At 44.0% G+C, this 16195-nt stretch overlaps 2 protein-coding genes across 6 annotated transcripts in view; one reads left to right on the top strand and one right to left on the bottom strand.

The window, feature by feature from the left end:
* SYNJ2 (synaptojanin 2) overlaps nucleotides 1-12254 on the top strand; it is a 69457-nt gene extending 57203 nt beyond the window's left edge. For 4 of the 5 annotated variants that reach the window (XM_026795410.2, XM_005490239.4, XM_074537678.1 and 1 more), the window contains 5 exons: nucleotides 1650-1784; nucleotides 2795-2907; nucleotides 3614-3722; nucleotides 5010-5194; nucleotides 6947-12254. In XM_026795410.2, the coding sequence (XP_026651211.2) occupies nucleotides 1650-1784; nucleotides 2795-2907; nucleotides 3614-3722; nucleotides 5010-5194; nucleotides 6947-7726 (1322 nt within the window). In that variant the 3' untranslated portion in view covers nucleotides 7727-12254. The remainder of the gene's footprint in view (nucleotides 1-1649; nucleotides 1785-2794; nucleotides 2908-3613; nucleotides 3723-5009; nucleotides 5195-6946) is intronic. The other variant, XM_074537677.1, reaches the window with a different exon arrangement.
* Nucleotides 12255-12810: 556 nt separating this feature from the next.
* Nucleotides 12811-16195, bottom strand: part of SERAC1 (serine active site containing 1) — a 24894-nt gene continuing 21509 nt past the window's right edge. Inside the window, exon 17 of the mRNA XM_005490240.4 lies at nucleotides 12811-13204. Coding sequence (XP_005490297.1) covers nucleotides 13074-13204 — 131 coding nt within the window. The 3' untranslated portion in view covers nucleotides 12811-13073. The remainder of the gene's footprint in view (nucleotides 13205-16195) is intronic.

Here is a 16195-nt window from a genome sequence, read left to right as displayed (position 1 = left end):
ACAGAGTGATTTATGGCTTTCTTGCCCACCTTGAGTCATAGGCTGGGTTCAGTGTGGCCAGACCCACAAGCCTATCCCTGAGTAAAGGAGTGATCAGTCATTATTAAATACTGTGAAGTCAATCACTTTGTATTATAGGGTGCCTTGCCCTCAAATCACCTCTGGCCTATTGTGTGATGATTCATTAAGCCACAGAGAATTGCAGTGAATCTTGTCACTCACACTAACTCTTCTCCACAAAAAATATCACAAAGTAAATAGAGGTAATGGGGTATAGTTTGAAGGAGGTCAGGGAGGGGTCATGGTCTCACATAACTCAAAATATTATATATTCAATTAAGCTTGAAGTGTCTGCAATTTCAGATTCCTCCATAAACTCCCAATTCAGCCTGAATACCTTCTAATTGAAGGTATGATGACTGTGTAGCTGGTGGTAGGCACGGATAGAAAACAGTGACAGGCACAATAGTGTGTGTGTGTGTGTGTGTGTTTCTGAGGCCAGGGAAGGGCACAGCTTCACGAAACTGGTGTCCCTGCCAGCAGCCTTTCAGGGATGGAATTGAGTGGTAATGGCTGGCTTTTGTTGTGTTCAGTTCTACTGCCAGAACTTCAAACCATGCCTCCAGGTGCCTGCATGACTCCTCGGATCCTGCTGATGAGCCCAAATCTGCAGCTTAGAAGTACTGAAAATGCAGAGAGCACGGGAGGGCGGGCTGGGCAGACCAGAGGCTGTGTCTCTGTGGCTGCCATCTGCTGCTGAGTGGGAGCAGGAAGCTGTGAGGCAGCTCGTGATCCCCTGCAGAGCACAGCTTTCGAAAAACAAGGGTTTGTTTACAAATGCCTGAAGTGTAAGAGACTGCTGCTGCATAATTCCTTCCCCATCTCTCCAAAACACAGGGACAAAACTAAACCCAGTGGATCTTGGAGCTCTAAAGAACAAGAGCTGCATAGCTGGGCAGCCATGGCAGGGTGAGAGGGCTGAAATCAAAGTCCACACTATAGCAGATGGAGAAGAATAAAGCAATCCATACTTCACCCCTCTCCAGCTGTCAGAAAGGCTTAGGTGGGATGAAAGACTGAGTAATTAGGTAGTGATGTAAGGTGCAGCCAAGAGCCATCAGATTGAGGCAGCTGTACCTTTTAGGAGATGTTGCTGGAAAGCAGAGATGTCATGATTGAACTGTTCAGACAGATTTTTCTCTGATATAAAAACAGTTCTCCTGTGCAAGAAGAGGTGCCTGATCCTCAAATGGAATTCCTGTGTTTGGGATGGAAAGCAAAGAATCCACCATGACTAGCCATGACAGTTTGAATGGGAGCAGGTTGCCACTAAGTCTAGCTGTGAAAATCTCAGAATCTAACAAGGTGCCCAATAACCCTGGAATGCGATGCAGGCATTCTTTGTGTTGGTGCAAACAGCTAATAAATGGTGGAAAAGGAGAGAGAAAAGCATTTGACAAAAGGGGAGATGTTTCCTGCAGTGGGAGCAGGCAGACACTGGGGGAGAGCAAAACATGTGAATGGAGCTGTGGTGTTGCTGAGAGACCTGGCTGAGGCTTGCTACTCATGGTCACCTCTCTCCTGATCTCTCAGAGCTGGCATGCCTCACCCAGTGTGTATCTAACCCAGACACTTGCTAATGTCCCTAGATGATGCAGACCTCGCTGATTTGAAGCGGGAGCTGGAGGCCAGCGGGGAACGCAGCCGCCGCATTCCCAGCAGGTCTCTGTCCATCCCTACCCGGCCTCAGCCACTGCAGCCACCACAGAGGCCTCCCCCTCCCGGTGAGTTGAACTCTCTTTAACGTGGTGCTGGCCCCAGCTGAACAGCTTCAGCCTGCCCTGTCTGGGTGACAAAGAAGGTCATACCTTGTTCTGAAATGTCAGGCTGTCGAGGGACTTGGACTTGCTTCCCAGCCTGTTTCAGCCTGAGTATTACTGCCATTAGTAATGGGAGAAGTTAGTCTTCAGGAGGACAGACACTCCACAAAAGAAATGCCTTTAGTAAGGATAGAATAGCCAATATGTTTCATACTAGCTCAGGTTAGTAAGTTGAGCAGCCAGTTTGTGGCAATAAAGATAATTGGTATTTATGCCTGCTGACTTCTGCAGTCACTGTGTGTTTTCTTGCAGTTTTTTGGATTCTGAATTAATTGTAATCAGAATTTTAAAAACCTTTGACAAAATACTTATTTTGGACAGTTTTTGTCCTTTTCTTCTTCCCAAGCAATTCTTATGTTTATGAAAGAAATACAAAGTGGATTATGATTTTCAGCGAGGCACAAGGGGAAGTGATGGTTTTTACCTAAGCTCTGCCCCCCTGAGATGCCATCCAGAGCTGTGCTGCTCCTGTTTTTATGGCTACTTCTGGATGAAAGCTAATTGCTAGATGAGCATAATCACCTTTGCCTCCTGTATTAGACAAGCTATACATCATGTTTTTCTTGCAGCCCAAAATTCTCTCTCTTGTGTACATTTTCCAGACTCAAATTAGAAGTTCTGTGATGCTCACCTGATAGAAGATGATTCTTTAGGATTATTCCCATTCCTTTTTGAATCTGTTGCATAGAAGTGCCAACATTGCTATGTGTATTTCTGTGCCTAGAATGCAATGTTAATGCTCAGATGAGGTTATCTAATTAATTAAATGAAAGAAAGACTAACTACAAAACTGTTTCCTGAAACAGTTCAAGATTTTGAGAGGGTGATGGAATGCACATTGGTTTTGCTCCATTGCAGATAAAATTTTGTACTGGCTCTTGAATGTAAAAAGCCATTTTTTATTCCTTTTCCAGCTGGAACATCAGGCAAAAAGTCCCCCTCAGATGGTTCCCTCTCTCCAGGAAGCCATTCCACCTGCTCCATCCTGGCAACAGCAAAGCTGCTTCCCGGAGCCCCTCAGCAGCCAGTGAGTCCTGCTGCCCAGCATGGCCCCTTGGCACGGGCCTGTTCCCTCCCATCCACACTGAGAAGCACTGCAGGATGCACCTGTCACACCAGGAAGGAAGTCCATCACATGCCTGAGCTGCAAATGCCAAGATAACTTCTTGTACTGTAATACTAAACTGTAGGCCTGTTAGGCAGCACAAAAACATTAATAAATGAACAGGAGTTAGGAAGGCCAAAGAGGGAGAGAGAGAATGAGTGGTGTAAGACCAGGGCATTGTTGCTGCTTTCTGACAGATGCTAACTTGAATTTTCAACACTATCATCATATGGTTTAATTCTTTTCTCACCTCTGTTTTGGTGAGCCATGCTAGTGCCCAGAATGCAGAAGTCTTGACCACTGCCAGCAAGGCTGTTAGTCCCCTGAGGAGACCAAGACCAGAATGTGGAAATGCCTCTTCACTCCTGCCTTGCTGGATGAGGATCCCAATGCCTTGAACAAGGGATGGCTGAGGGAGCAGCTGTGGCTCTCAGGCACCGGGCTTTTGTCAGCTGCCTGCAAAGATGTACCATTTGCTAAAAGATTCCCATTTCTTTAGTATTTATAGATCACTGAATAGCCATTTGCAAGAACAGAATTTCACAGGTGTACGAGCTTAGCTGTAAAATTAGAGGTGTACAAGAAAAATCAGTTTTCTCAAGATGATTTTCTTCTTTTTTTTTTTAAGCCCAAAGTCCGGACTGGAATAAGCAAACCTTACAACGTCAAGCAGATCAAAACCACCACAGCTGAGGAAGCAGAAGAAGCTATTAGATGTCTTATGGAGGCCAAAGGAGGTAAGCACAGCTTCCTAACTGACTTCTAAAAATCTTTAAATAAAGAAAAATGTAGGTGTATTCATCTCACCATAGCCCAGATGCACATATTCCTATTGGGAATTTCACCTGAATACATTCTTGCAAAATCGTATGTGGTATTCTCTGTCAGTTCTGATAATATTAACCTTTTTTCAAAATTATTAAAATTTTATTTTTTGTTGTAGAAACTGCTACTAGTAGAACCTTGGGTTATTTATGCCCAGATTTAGTCAGAAAAATTAAAATATAAAGATGGAGCTTTACTAAACTGATGGTGCCTGTGTTAGCTCAGAGTTGCATAAAGGATATTTACTGCTCTATTTACTGAATGCTCACTATTCCAAGCAGAACTACAGAGCAAATGCAGCTCTAGGAGGAATAACCTGGATTCTGTTCACATTTGGACAGCAAGTACAGCTGTAACCTAGATAAAAGCTTGCACTACTTCAGCTTGAATAGCTAAGCTAAAAGACTACTCTGTGTTTAGGCTCTCTGTGTAGTCCCTGGAGAAGAGAGCTTCTTGCAAGGGCAAGTTAGGGCACAAAACTACCTTAGGTACTGTGAATGTACCCCCCAGGGTTGCATGCAGTCTTTCTGCTGATGCTGTGAATGAAAATGGCTACCTGAGTTTGCAAGGCTCTCAGTTTAGAAGAAAACCACCCCTTTTCATTTATACCTACAATGAATACCATCTGCAATAATCCCATTTATTCAGAAATATCAAAAAGGCATCTTGATGCCTTTTTGATATTTCTGAATAAATGGGATTATTGCAGATTGTATTCATTGAAATCAGATTTATTCTCCATTGATTTTGAAATTCAGATTCATTTGGTGTGGGTAAGAAAACTACTCTGGTCAGCATCACTTCCAGTCCCTTGTACAGTACCACCAGTTGGCATTCACAGTTCTTTCTAAAACACTCTACAAGATGCACTTGGTATCATTAACTTGGTTTTCCAGCTAATGGCAAAAGGAATGCTCAGAGCTTGAGCCCAGTACTCCTGAGCCCCCAGCCAGTGTTTTATCCACCTGGCCAAATGGTGGCACAGCACTGCTGGTTTGGCATGAAATTATTTCAGACAGGGAAGTTTTCCCCTAACAGCCTCTTACAGATGTTACAGGATTGCAAAGCTCTGTGCTTAGTTCCAAAACATGAGCTGGCCCTATAGGCATGAACATTTTGGGAGACATGGTTGTGAAAGAAATTATCTTAAATCTATGTTCTGATCAGGCTGAGATGCCATATTTGCTTTTGCTTTTCAGCTGTACAGGAAGATGCAGTAAAGCCTGTTCCAGCCAGAAACCAAACTTCCTGCAAACCTGAGGCTCTTCCCAGCATCACAAAGTCAGCTTCAGGAGCAGTGCCTGTGCCTCATCGCCCACCACCCAAAGTTCCAACTCCAAAGAAGCCAGTGCCCCTGCAAAGGACAGGAGCCAAGGGGGAAAATGTAAGAGAGTGGCAGCAAAATGCACCCAGCCTCCATTACACGGTGTGAATGATGGAGGTTGGAACCAGGGTGAATGACTGGTTGTTTTTTACCAGGGTGAATGACAGGAAGTCCTGTCAAGTCAGCAGGTGCTGGGATAATTTTGTGTATTACAGTCACAAAGGCATAAAAATGCAAGAAAGATTGGAAAGAGAGCCATATGCAGCTTTTCTATTTGTCAGTCCATTCTCTTGTTGTTCTTCTGGTTTGTCTAAACCTTGTCAGGATTTAAGACTCATTTGTTCTTTATCAGAGTCTTTAATTTTGACCATGAGTGGTCTGCTCTGTAAGGATTTGAGGCAGCTTCTTCATCAGTTCTGTGTCCTGTGTCCTTTCTTGCTTTGCTTACACACCTTGTAATGGGATTCAGCCTTTCAGTTTGAATTCTGGAGTCTACTCAAGAGTTCATGTTCTCAAAAATACAAAGCTGTAGGTGTTCAGGTTTTAATGTATGCCAAGTCTCTACAGTGGAGACAATAGTTCACCTCTAGAGCTGCTAAAATGATTATCTAATTTGTAAAGCAGTTTGAGCACAAGAGGAAAGACAAATATAGCATTTATATTCTTCCTTTGACAGAATCTCTGCTAAAGAAGCTCTCTTCTAAATTGTTAGGGCTCCTGCCTTACCTTCCTTAGGTAAAGGCATTCACCCCTTCTCTATAATGGACTTTGTGCTCTCTTTCCTTAGCAGATTCACCAAAAACCCCAACCCAGACAGCACAGTCTATGCCGAGGATGGTTTGTTTAGGTTGTCACCATTCCCAAGTCACTCTTGAAAGGTGCTGAGAGGGATTGCTATTTTGGTGTTAGTTATGTGGGAGCTTCGGCAGGAATAGATCTATTTCAGGTTGACTGCCCTGGAATTCCACTCCTTCCTCCATCTGAGGGAGGTCAGATGGGAGGTGTGTACTGGAAAACCTCTACCCCATCCCCCTCTACCACAGTCAAATGCAGGCAACTTAACAGCACATAGGGAGAAGTGGCAAGGGATATGTCCACCATGAGATACTGACTAAATATTTTGCTTGCATTAAAAAGCCTGTACATTATCTTTTAATACTCTGCAAGAATAATAAAGAATTTAAATGCTTTCATTCAGTCACACAGAGTGTGAGAAATCTCTCCTAGGCTAAGTTGGGCTTGTTATTTATATACTTTTAAATGGGGGATGTATGCTAGACTGGACTTTGAGACCTTATTTTATCTTCAGTTGCCAGCATCAGTAAGACAGGACACAGCCCTTAATGCATTTATTGGGTTAGCTTAAGGTAATTCCCCTTCAACCTTATCTATCCAAATAAGCTACACCTAAAGGCATGGATGGGCCTCCCCATGCAATCTTGCTTAAGTAATATTAGTCAGCAGAGAAATGGAACAAATAAATAACTCCTCAGAACTGTGTTAATTTGGCCCAGAGCAAAAATTCTAACCTGCAAAGGGACATGGTCAGAAGGAGCTGTGACTAAACAGGCTGTAGGGTCCTGCTCCTTCACTAGCTCTCTGAGGGTGAGTGCAAGGTGCAATGCACGAGCCCAGAGCCCAGCAGGTACAGTGGAGCACTTGCTCTCAAGCCTCCTCTTTGTAGTGCTTTTTTTTTCCTTCCAGGACTGTCAGCTGTTCTTAGTAATGCTGTCAATTAGACTTGCACCAGTAGTGACTCAGAGTTTAAGGTCCTTTTTTGTTCTCACATTTCTTCTTCCATTTCCCCCTCAGGCCATGTCTCCAGAAGACCCATTCGACCAACAGACAGCACAGTCTCCTTTTGGCTTGCTAGAGCCCCATCTAGATGCTGGAGCTATTCTTAGACCAACCAAGATCACTCCAATCCCTAAACCCAGAACACTAGCTGGGAAGCCTCCAGAGAGCAGGGGGAGCAGTGAAAGGCAGCCCCTGTCAGCAAGCACAGCTGAGGCCATGGTGCTGCCTCCCCAGAGCGCTCCCTTTGCCCCAAAGGTGCCACCACGAAGGAAGAAGTCGGCTCCTGCAGCTTTTCATCTCCAAGTTCTCCAGGGCAGTGACAGCCCCCTTTTCAGTGGCTCACTGTACAACTCCAACAACAACAACCCCGGCTCCTGCCCCCAGACTCATGGCCCTGCTCGCTCGGCTCCCGCAGCCTCGGCCGGCCCTGCAAACAGCACAACTCAGCCCTTGGCCCCCAGTGCTGCAGAACTGATGGGGAAGCTCCAGGGCCCTTCTGCACCAGCAGGCCAGCATCCACAACAACTGGATACCGGCTCCTTTCCAGAGAACACCAATCTTCTGGACCTGGACATTCATTCTTCCTTCCCTCTTTCCACACAGGCACCGTCAGCTGCTTCTCCAGCACACACTTCAGAAAGTTTAAATCAGCCCAATGTGAAAGATTTCAGTCACTGGGTTACATTTAGTGATGATGAAGACAGCAGTGCAGTGGCAGACGGGTTCAACAAACTGCTTGTCTTACAACAAAACAAAAATACCTTAAAGAAAACAAATACTGACTTAGAGTTGTAAAATTTTACTCCCTTAGGGTTCCAAAAGAAATCATAATTATGATGCAAAATTTTAAGAAAAAATCTTTTTTATATTTAATGAAATAGATCATCTGTCCATGCTACATTTCATTTTCACATTTAAAGACACAGCCCCTGGAGGGAAGTATATGAAGTACATACAACCTAACATTACCTACAGCTCATCTGAAAACTTCCTTATTCTAAGTTATTTCTTTTTATTAATCCATCTTAAGATGTTTTATTTCATTTCAAGTACAAATCATATGCAAGAACATGTAATGATGTATGGAAAAAAAGACATTTAAAAAAACCCCAACATTTTCCTTTGGAATATATATTTTAATCAATTTCTGTTGTTTGAAATAAAGCATCCTTACTTCGAAGAGTTTGTCTGCCAGTTATTCTGGAACAAACATCCCAAGGAGGAATGTACACCAGTATAACAACAGCAGTAACACTGGTTTTGCTCTGCTGCAAGTTTCCAAAACTCACCCTGGTTTTTGTTCCCAAGCCCATGACCAACAGCACACTTTGAAAAGGGACTGTAGTTTTCCAATGCTGTTTCACTGCAGAGATGCTATAGGCTGCTTGTGCGTTGTCCGTGCAGATCCCGAGGAAATATGGGAATGGTTGAGACCAGCTGCTGTCACAGGTGTTGGCATGGGCATGTCTTATGCTAAAGGCAGTTCAGCAGTTCAGGAGTTGTGTCCCTGTTCCCACTCTCTTCACAAGCAAATGCCACGTCGGTCTTCTGTTTGCACAGCGCAGGTGAGGAGCGAGCTGCTCCTTTCTGCCTTGCCTGTGGGGCAGAACTGTGCACGATGGATGCCACTTGTGCAAAGCAGGCAGCTAATAACCACATTGCAACTTGGCCTGGCAACTTGTTAAGAGAAGCATCAAGATCTTTCATTAATAAAGGAACGAGAACATTTTTAAGCAGGTGGTGAAGCTGAAAAAACAACTAATTTTCAAAAAAATTTTTAAGATGTATTAAAAAAGTTAAGGTTTTTTTTCCTTTTTCTACAGGAAAATTAATTAGCTTGTTCTGAGCTTCCTGAACACTGGGAATGCAGCCATTTTCTTCCTCACAATGCCTACCTGGTTCTCTGCCACTGCCAGATTTTGAACACAAGAGATCCTGTAAGAGAGGATGCTGCCTTTGAGCACCTGTCATCCTCCTCTGCTCTCTCGTTTGCCAGACACTTCAAAAAAACCCCCAGAACCTTCAAAGGCCAAGCCCATAAAGCCCAGTGCTAAGCTTCTCCTGTGAGTGCCAGCATAACGTGGTTGCAGGCTGGTGAATAATATAAGACACTCATTTCCCTACAAGATGACACAAAGCCTTTGCCTCTTGGTCCTCCTCTTAAAAAATACAGTGAATATTTATGGGCACATCTCAGTATGAAACATTAGCAGTAAAAAAGAAAGAGTACGGTATATGATCACATCCAACATTTTCTGCAAAGATAATTAACAGCTCTAGGACAGCTAATTTACATGTTAATGAAAGTGTTAGCAGGAAAGCCAATTAAACTGGATTTATACAAGTCAAATAAAATCTGCTTTATTACTCTCCTTGAATAAGAGACGGATGTGGCCTTTAGCATTCTATCTGATGTCTGTGTCTGTGGCAAGCTGCCCACTGCAGGATGAATCCCGGCAGCTCACTGCTTTATGCTGTCAGTGACAGGAGATATTGCTCAGTCGCAGCAAATCAAGGCAAGGGGACAGACAGTCCAGCTGAAAAGGTTACAGCACAGAATGAGGAATCTCCTGTCCCAATAAATTACCTTCCACACTGGTGCCCAACGTCCCAGCCAAGTGTTTTCTCAGAGGCAGGAGCTTGTGACCTGCTTGTGATCTGGTTCTAGTTTCAATGGTCACAGGAAGAAAAGCAGAGCCAGACTTGCTCCATGTTTGGGAAAGCAGTATGGAAAACTCAGACTGCAGGAGGCAGTGACTCTCTCCTTCTCATCTGGGATTAAGCCAGGCCCCACCTGCAAAAAGAGGCCAAGTAACCTGAACCCTTACTACCTGATGTCCCCAACCAGGGAATCACAGCACAGCTCAGCTGCCCAGCCTCTTTGGGACAGAATCAATGGAAATCAGTGTCCTCAGGGACAGCTGTCACTCACTCTTCAGGGGCATATTTGTATGCTTGTAGGGAGTGGTTATCCTGTGGCATGCTTTTGGTCATGAAGCCAGCACTTGGCAAAAAGTGCTGATGGCAGCTGTGAAGCCAGGTGTGGTTTACCAGACACAAGTCTACAAGTGTCTGCCTCAGTATGTGGGGCTTTGGCAAGACACCACACGTGAGCTTGCCCATGGCTGCAGTCCTGCAGCTTCAAGGTGCAGCAGGCACCCTGGTGGCTCTGCTGCAGTCGTGTTTGGGGTGGGTAAGTGGCTCTCCCTGGTAAAGCAACTGCCTGACTCAGCTTTTTTGGGGAGATTATCACTGAAACAAACAAAAGAAAGAGAACCAAGAAGAATTGGTCAGAATTTTCACTCTGACAAAACAACATTTTTGCTTTTCCCTTTTCATCCAGAATTGGGATTTTCACCAGATGGAAAACTTTTCATCATCTTTTGTGCATCAGGAAGCACAAATCTCAGCAGAAGCCAGTTCACAGCACTGTAATCACAGCAATTGAATACTTGGTTGCTGTTACTGCTAGAAACACCAACAGTTATACCAGACTGCTGGACAGCAAGAGGACTGACCAACCCATTTTAGCCTTCCCTTCCCATCTCACCATTTCCTCTTGGATGCCACAATGCAGATGAAACATCATCTCCTCAGATAACTCACACACAACCTGCCTGCCACACCTGCAGCTGAGCCACTGGATGGCATTAAGAGTACTTTGAGACCTGAGAATTTACACAAAGACACTACTCTCAATTAGTGTGGCACCAGGAAGCATAAAAGCATCCAATTCCTCATGGGAAGCAGACATGAATGCTCAGCCACAGAGCTGCTGGCCCTCAAACTGATGTCTGTACACACTTCAGAAGACACTGCTGCAAAATCCAAAGCACAACTGACAAACTGCTCAGTTTGGCAAAACGTGCCAGACCAGCCACCCCCAGCACTGTGCCTCCTACCCAAGCAAAGGGTAATGTCACATTCTCCCAGCACAAGACAAGCACTAAAAGATATGCAGATCTTTAGCAAAAAAGAACATGGTCCAGAGTATTCAGCTGGCAGATCATTAACCTTTAATACACTTTGTGACATATCCAAGACATTTTTAAATCACATTTCATTAGTATATTCCAAAAAAATAAAACCCAAACCCCCAAACCCAGCAACCCCCCACCAAATATTAGTTTTAGAAGTTACAGTTACAAAAAGGAGAACATTGCCTTAAGAATTCCAGTTACAAAACATAGCTGCATTTGCTAAGATTAATGTTTTAAGTCACTGATCTGAATCTGTGTAAGCCAAAGGAGTCTACTAAAACTAATAGATTTGTCACATGAAACAAGCATTCAGTTATTAGAAGTCTTGTCTATTCACCATGAATTCCACATACTCTATTCTGTGCATACAAAGTGTACTAGTATATTTACACTCTGAAGTCTAAACCAGTGTAAAAAATATAGACCTCTTCAGGAATAATGACATCTCTGTTACATTTTCTATACAAAATACTGCCATGCAGTGTTCTTACCTACCTCTCAGTTAGGGGGGGAAATGCTCTTTTTGCCAGTGTAGCGCTGTACAGTCTCTGTACTGCTCTTGTGAATTTTACTTTGCAGTTCCCTCAATTTCCAGTGTAAAGCTGCATTCAAGTCTATAAATTCAAGTGTATTTTGAGCTGCAGTGTCCTCCTGGGCTGCCCTCAGGGCCTGGCAGGACTGCAGCGCCCACAGCACCAAGCCCATGCAGGACTGCAAGGTGCACCCCACATCCTTGGCAGCTTTCAGAGCCATCATTTGAAGGACACCAATACTGGATCCATCTCACAGGAGTGGCATGAGGAGACACCTCAAGCCTGTCATCAATACAGACCTCATTTAACAAATGGTCAGCAAAGGCAGTACAGCTCTACACAGCCCATGTTTGTTTTCAGAGAGGGATGCAGGTGTAAAGAAAGGGACTAAAGAGACCACAATAACATGAGGCTGCTTCTAGCCACAGTGCAAATTATTTAAGACTTCAAAAAAGTGACTGTGCACTGCCATTTTTTCATCTAAAAATACTGATTTCTCATCAGTACTGTTAGGGTATCCTAAACATAAACAAACCTAAACTCAAATAAGACACTGCTGGTTTTCTCTGTATCTACACCAGCAGACACATTCAGGCCCCAGGAAACCAAAACATTTGTGGTAATTTCCAGTGAGGCCTTAAAATCACCTGATTTTCTTCCTGCTTTACCTTTTTCTACCTCAGCTCCAAACTGTAAGCATCAGCTTTCTTGTCAGGGCCTACATCTGTTGTGCTCCACCTGAGCATTTTCAATGCTCTTCTTTAAATCAGCTACAGAAAAGTTTCTGTATGAGTAACACGAGCCAGGGATTTGACTGTACCAACTTCTTGGAGTCTCCCAAGAGCAAAGAAGAAGAGCTGAGCTCATCAAACACACCCTCAATGTGAACAAGCACAGAACTGCCCTGTCTGACCAGACACACACAGTCCTAACGAAAGCAGTCTCACAAGTTGCTAAGGTTAGGAGGGAAATGTACAAGATGAACATTTCTTTTTTTTTTATTTTCATTAAAACAACCACAATTTTCTAAGCAAGGCAAGCTACCAACCTGTCTCTTTCTCATGCAGAAAAACAGATGCTGTGTCTGCTGACCAATCTGGCTGATGTATTAAAAGAAAAGGCAAATGACAAAACCTCCTAAAATTGGGTCACTAGGCCAAAGTGCTACCTTAATTCACTTGAATACTAATTTTTCAGGCTCCAGTCAGGCTACCCTAACATGGACAGTAAACCAAAACTTTGCAGCAGCCACATGCTGCTTCTCCCCTTTGACACAGCAAATAACCACCTCATTAAATTGCTTCTAATCCTGTCTATAAGACTTTATCCCAGGTGTATATTTACCTGCTTTCAAAGCAAACTTAGGTTGTTTTTTTTTTTTTTTTTTTGCTAAAAGAAGATACCCTGGGCACACACTTTCTTTTTGCCAAGTTTGTATTTGTTTTGAATGTATTTTGAAAAAGAAATTGGACAGGTGCCTAAAGTTCAAGATATACAAGAAATTATTCAGCAGCAGATACTATTGACACAGCACCCTTGTAATTCTGCAGATCCCCTAACAAATGTTAGAAGTTTCTGCGTTACACCAAACACAGGACACAAGCAGGAAAGGATGGCAAAACCTCAGTCTCACAGTTCTGGGGCTAAAACATCCTGAATGAACTTCAGTGTACGTTGATACAAGAAAGCATCCTTCTTCTTTGGCTTGCAAATATTTAGATGATTAACATCCACTGGAATAAGGTCTCCAATTCCTATGTCTGGAAAAGGGGAAAAAAAAATTAAAATCAAGTTCATAAGACAACCTAGAGTGAAAAGAACATCTTGCATTAGCAACTTCTCTCTCAAAAACAACTTCTCCTATCTTCAGTAAAACTCTTTGTCCGTCATTATTTTTTCATGTGCTAAAAGCATCAGTACACACAGTTATGGCCTGATAGAGCTCTGTGCTGCCACAAAACCCACACTGGCACAGGAGACACCATTAGGTCAGAGTTCTACTCTCTTTTTTATGAAATACACAAATGTAAATTTCTCCATACAGACAACTTTGCTGAAACAAAACTTCATTTTACTGATAGCACAGTCCTAACTGAGGTTTAAGCATTGATGTGATCAGGGATGTAGTTTAATGCATGGTAACCTGAACCTGATCACCACTAATTGCCCATATCCCTTACACAAACTGACATGGATGTGAAAATCTGGACCACAATGAACCTGAAATATGCTGCCAATCACTATGCACATTTCCAGATAAATGAAATATTTACATTGCTTAATTGTAGAGTACAAATATTCCATTTTCAGCTGATTTTGGGCACACTACAGTACAAAATTTATTCTTTCTTGACAGCCATCACCACTAACTTTCCAGTTAGGATGCAGTGACTGCCACATTCTAGTTTATTGTCTATTCACTCATCACCGAGAGAAATCCTCCATTTTGCTTTGACTTCTGTATCTCAAACCATGTAAAACTACACCAGAGCAGGATGAAGCTCTGCTTTCATGTGCCCAAGCAGACCTGCAAGAAAACAGGGAGCTGTTTACCCATCAGCCTGTGTTTGGAACAGGCCTGCTACAGACCTGCCATGTGCCCTCTAAAGGTGCTCCAGAGCCCTCATGTGTCACTAGGTGTCACCCCTAGAAGAGGAGACATGCTACAAAATTACAAGTGCACAGCACTCACTGGGGTTCTGTTATTCAGCCCTCTTTTTAACCTTATTTTGTTAAATAATAACAAAAAAAGGTTTGGTTTTTCAGTCCTTGGCAATAAGACTGCATCAGCAACAATTTTGCAAAGCATTGCTCCTCAAGAGGATCTGCTACAAAAACCTGCTAAATAGTGACTCAGATAAACAGGGATGCACAGCCCACCTTTTCCAGAGCACCTAACCCTGCACTCAAGCTTGTGGATTAGCTGGTGGAAAGCCTGATCTAAAACCTAACAAAGCAGTGGCTTCTGGCCTTACAGTTACCTCAGGCAGTGCAAAAGAAAGACTGAAAATATAAGACTTAAAACAGTTTTCTAAGCTGAACACACATAAACAAAAGCAAGGGAAAAACATGTCTGGTTTCCCCTTCTCCTAAAAAAGGCACAAAGATGAAGGGAACTCTTCAGGAGGCAAACTCTATTGCTGGATGTCATGGTTTGAGCCTGGCACAGAGCCAGTGCCCCCCATGAAAATGCTTCACCCTGGTGTCTGCTGTGAGATGTGACTAGGAATAAGCAAAACAGGCTCCAACTTAAACATAAAGAACACTTTATTACCTAAACTACAGGAAAATAGGGAAAGACTATAAGGAAAAGAAAAAAAATTGAAAACCTTACAAAAACTACTTTCCCCCCTCCCCACTACCTGACTTTCCCAATCCGATACATTCTCCCAAATCATCAACTGCCCAGCCTTGGCCCCACACTTTAGTATACTCAAACTGCAGTTTATGAAGAGGAAAGGAGTCTTTCTTGTTCCATAGGCTTCCCCTGGAAACACACTGAAACTTCGTGTGCTTCCCTGTCACTTCGGCACCGCCCGGAAAAAGTCCTTTTGCCGCTTGTGACATCTTCCTTCCATGCCCAGTGCTCTCACCACTGACGCATGGCCAGAGCTGCTTTTAGGGTTGTCTTTCAAGGATGCCTTGTCTCACTCCAAAAAGGCACAGTCTCTGCTTTGGGACATCTGTCCCCCCCATATTTTTCCAACCCCCTGGGGCCGGGGGGTCCTCACGAATGAACCCTCCTGGTTCTGAGCCACTGCTTCCCCCTAAATGCAGTCTGTGTCACAGGAACAACTGAGTCCATGGCCACAAGAAAAGTCCAGCCAAAAGGCCACTCCAAATCATCTCTCCCCATTCAATCATCTCCACGTTCTTCGGGCCAGGTCCTTGTCTCATCTCATCTCTTATCTCCCTTCTTATTCAGCTTCGAGGAGGATTAGCATTTTTGCAAGGCCCCAATCATGAAAGAAAGGGTTAAAAGTTTTCAGTCTCTGTCTGTCCCTGAATGCTGGTACTCCCACAGGTGCTGCTGCTCCGCCGGCCAGGCTGCACTCTTCCCCCCCCTTTCTCCTCCCGGGCTGGCTGCTATCACATTCAGACGCCGGCTCTCCTCTCTCTCCCTCCTGGGGGGGGGAATGGCTGCCCGATGTCTCTTGGGGCTCCGCCACCCTTCCATCCTTGAGAGCTTTCTCACCCCCATCTCTGTCCAGGCCCCGGGCCTACCGCATGGCCGCCCCTCCCCCGCCCAGCAGCAAGGCTGGACAGGGGAGGGTGATCTGACCTCTTCGAAGCGACGTCCCAAGAGAGAGTGCCAAGGGCAGTGCCCTGCTTTTTAACCCCTGTGTATTCTCGGAGGTGTGTCCAAACCCCACTGGCTACACCAGGTGCCAGTCTCAAACCCAAAACCTTCATTGGTTTGACCACAGCTTCCCAGAATTCCCACTTCTTCCTGGTCAAACCACCACACTGGAGTTCACGAGATGTGGAAGGTAAAGGATTCTTAACACTGAATACCAGCTTTGTGACTTTTTCCTTCCATAAGCAGTTGACTAATTTTCTTTCTTAGTTTTTTAAAGGAGAAAATAGCTGGAGTTTACAGAAGCATCTGAAACACTATGCAGCCTACCTATTCCAAGATAAACCACAACTAATCACAATTCCAAATGAAAGGACTTCAACATCAGACCAGGGTCTACCCTGCTTTTTTAACAGATGTTATTCTGATTTCAGAAAATCAAAACAAACAACTG

The sequence above is a fragment of the Zonotrichia albicollis genome, chromosome 3, assembly GCF_047830755.1.
Source record: "Zonotrichia albicollis isolate bZonAlb1 chromosome 3, bZonAlb1.hap1, whole genome shotgun sequence".
Lineage (NCBI taxonomy): Eukaryota > Metazoa > Chordata > Aves > Passeriformes > Passerellidae > Zonotrichia > Zonotrichia albicollis.
The sequence above is the reverse complement of the archived record's forward strand: the minus strand, read 5'-3'. Positions and strand labels throughout refer to the sequence as shown.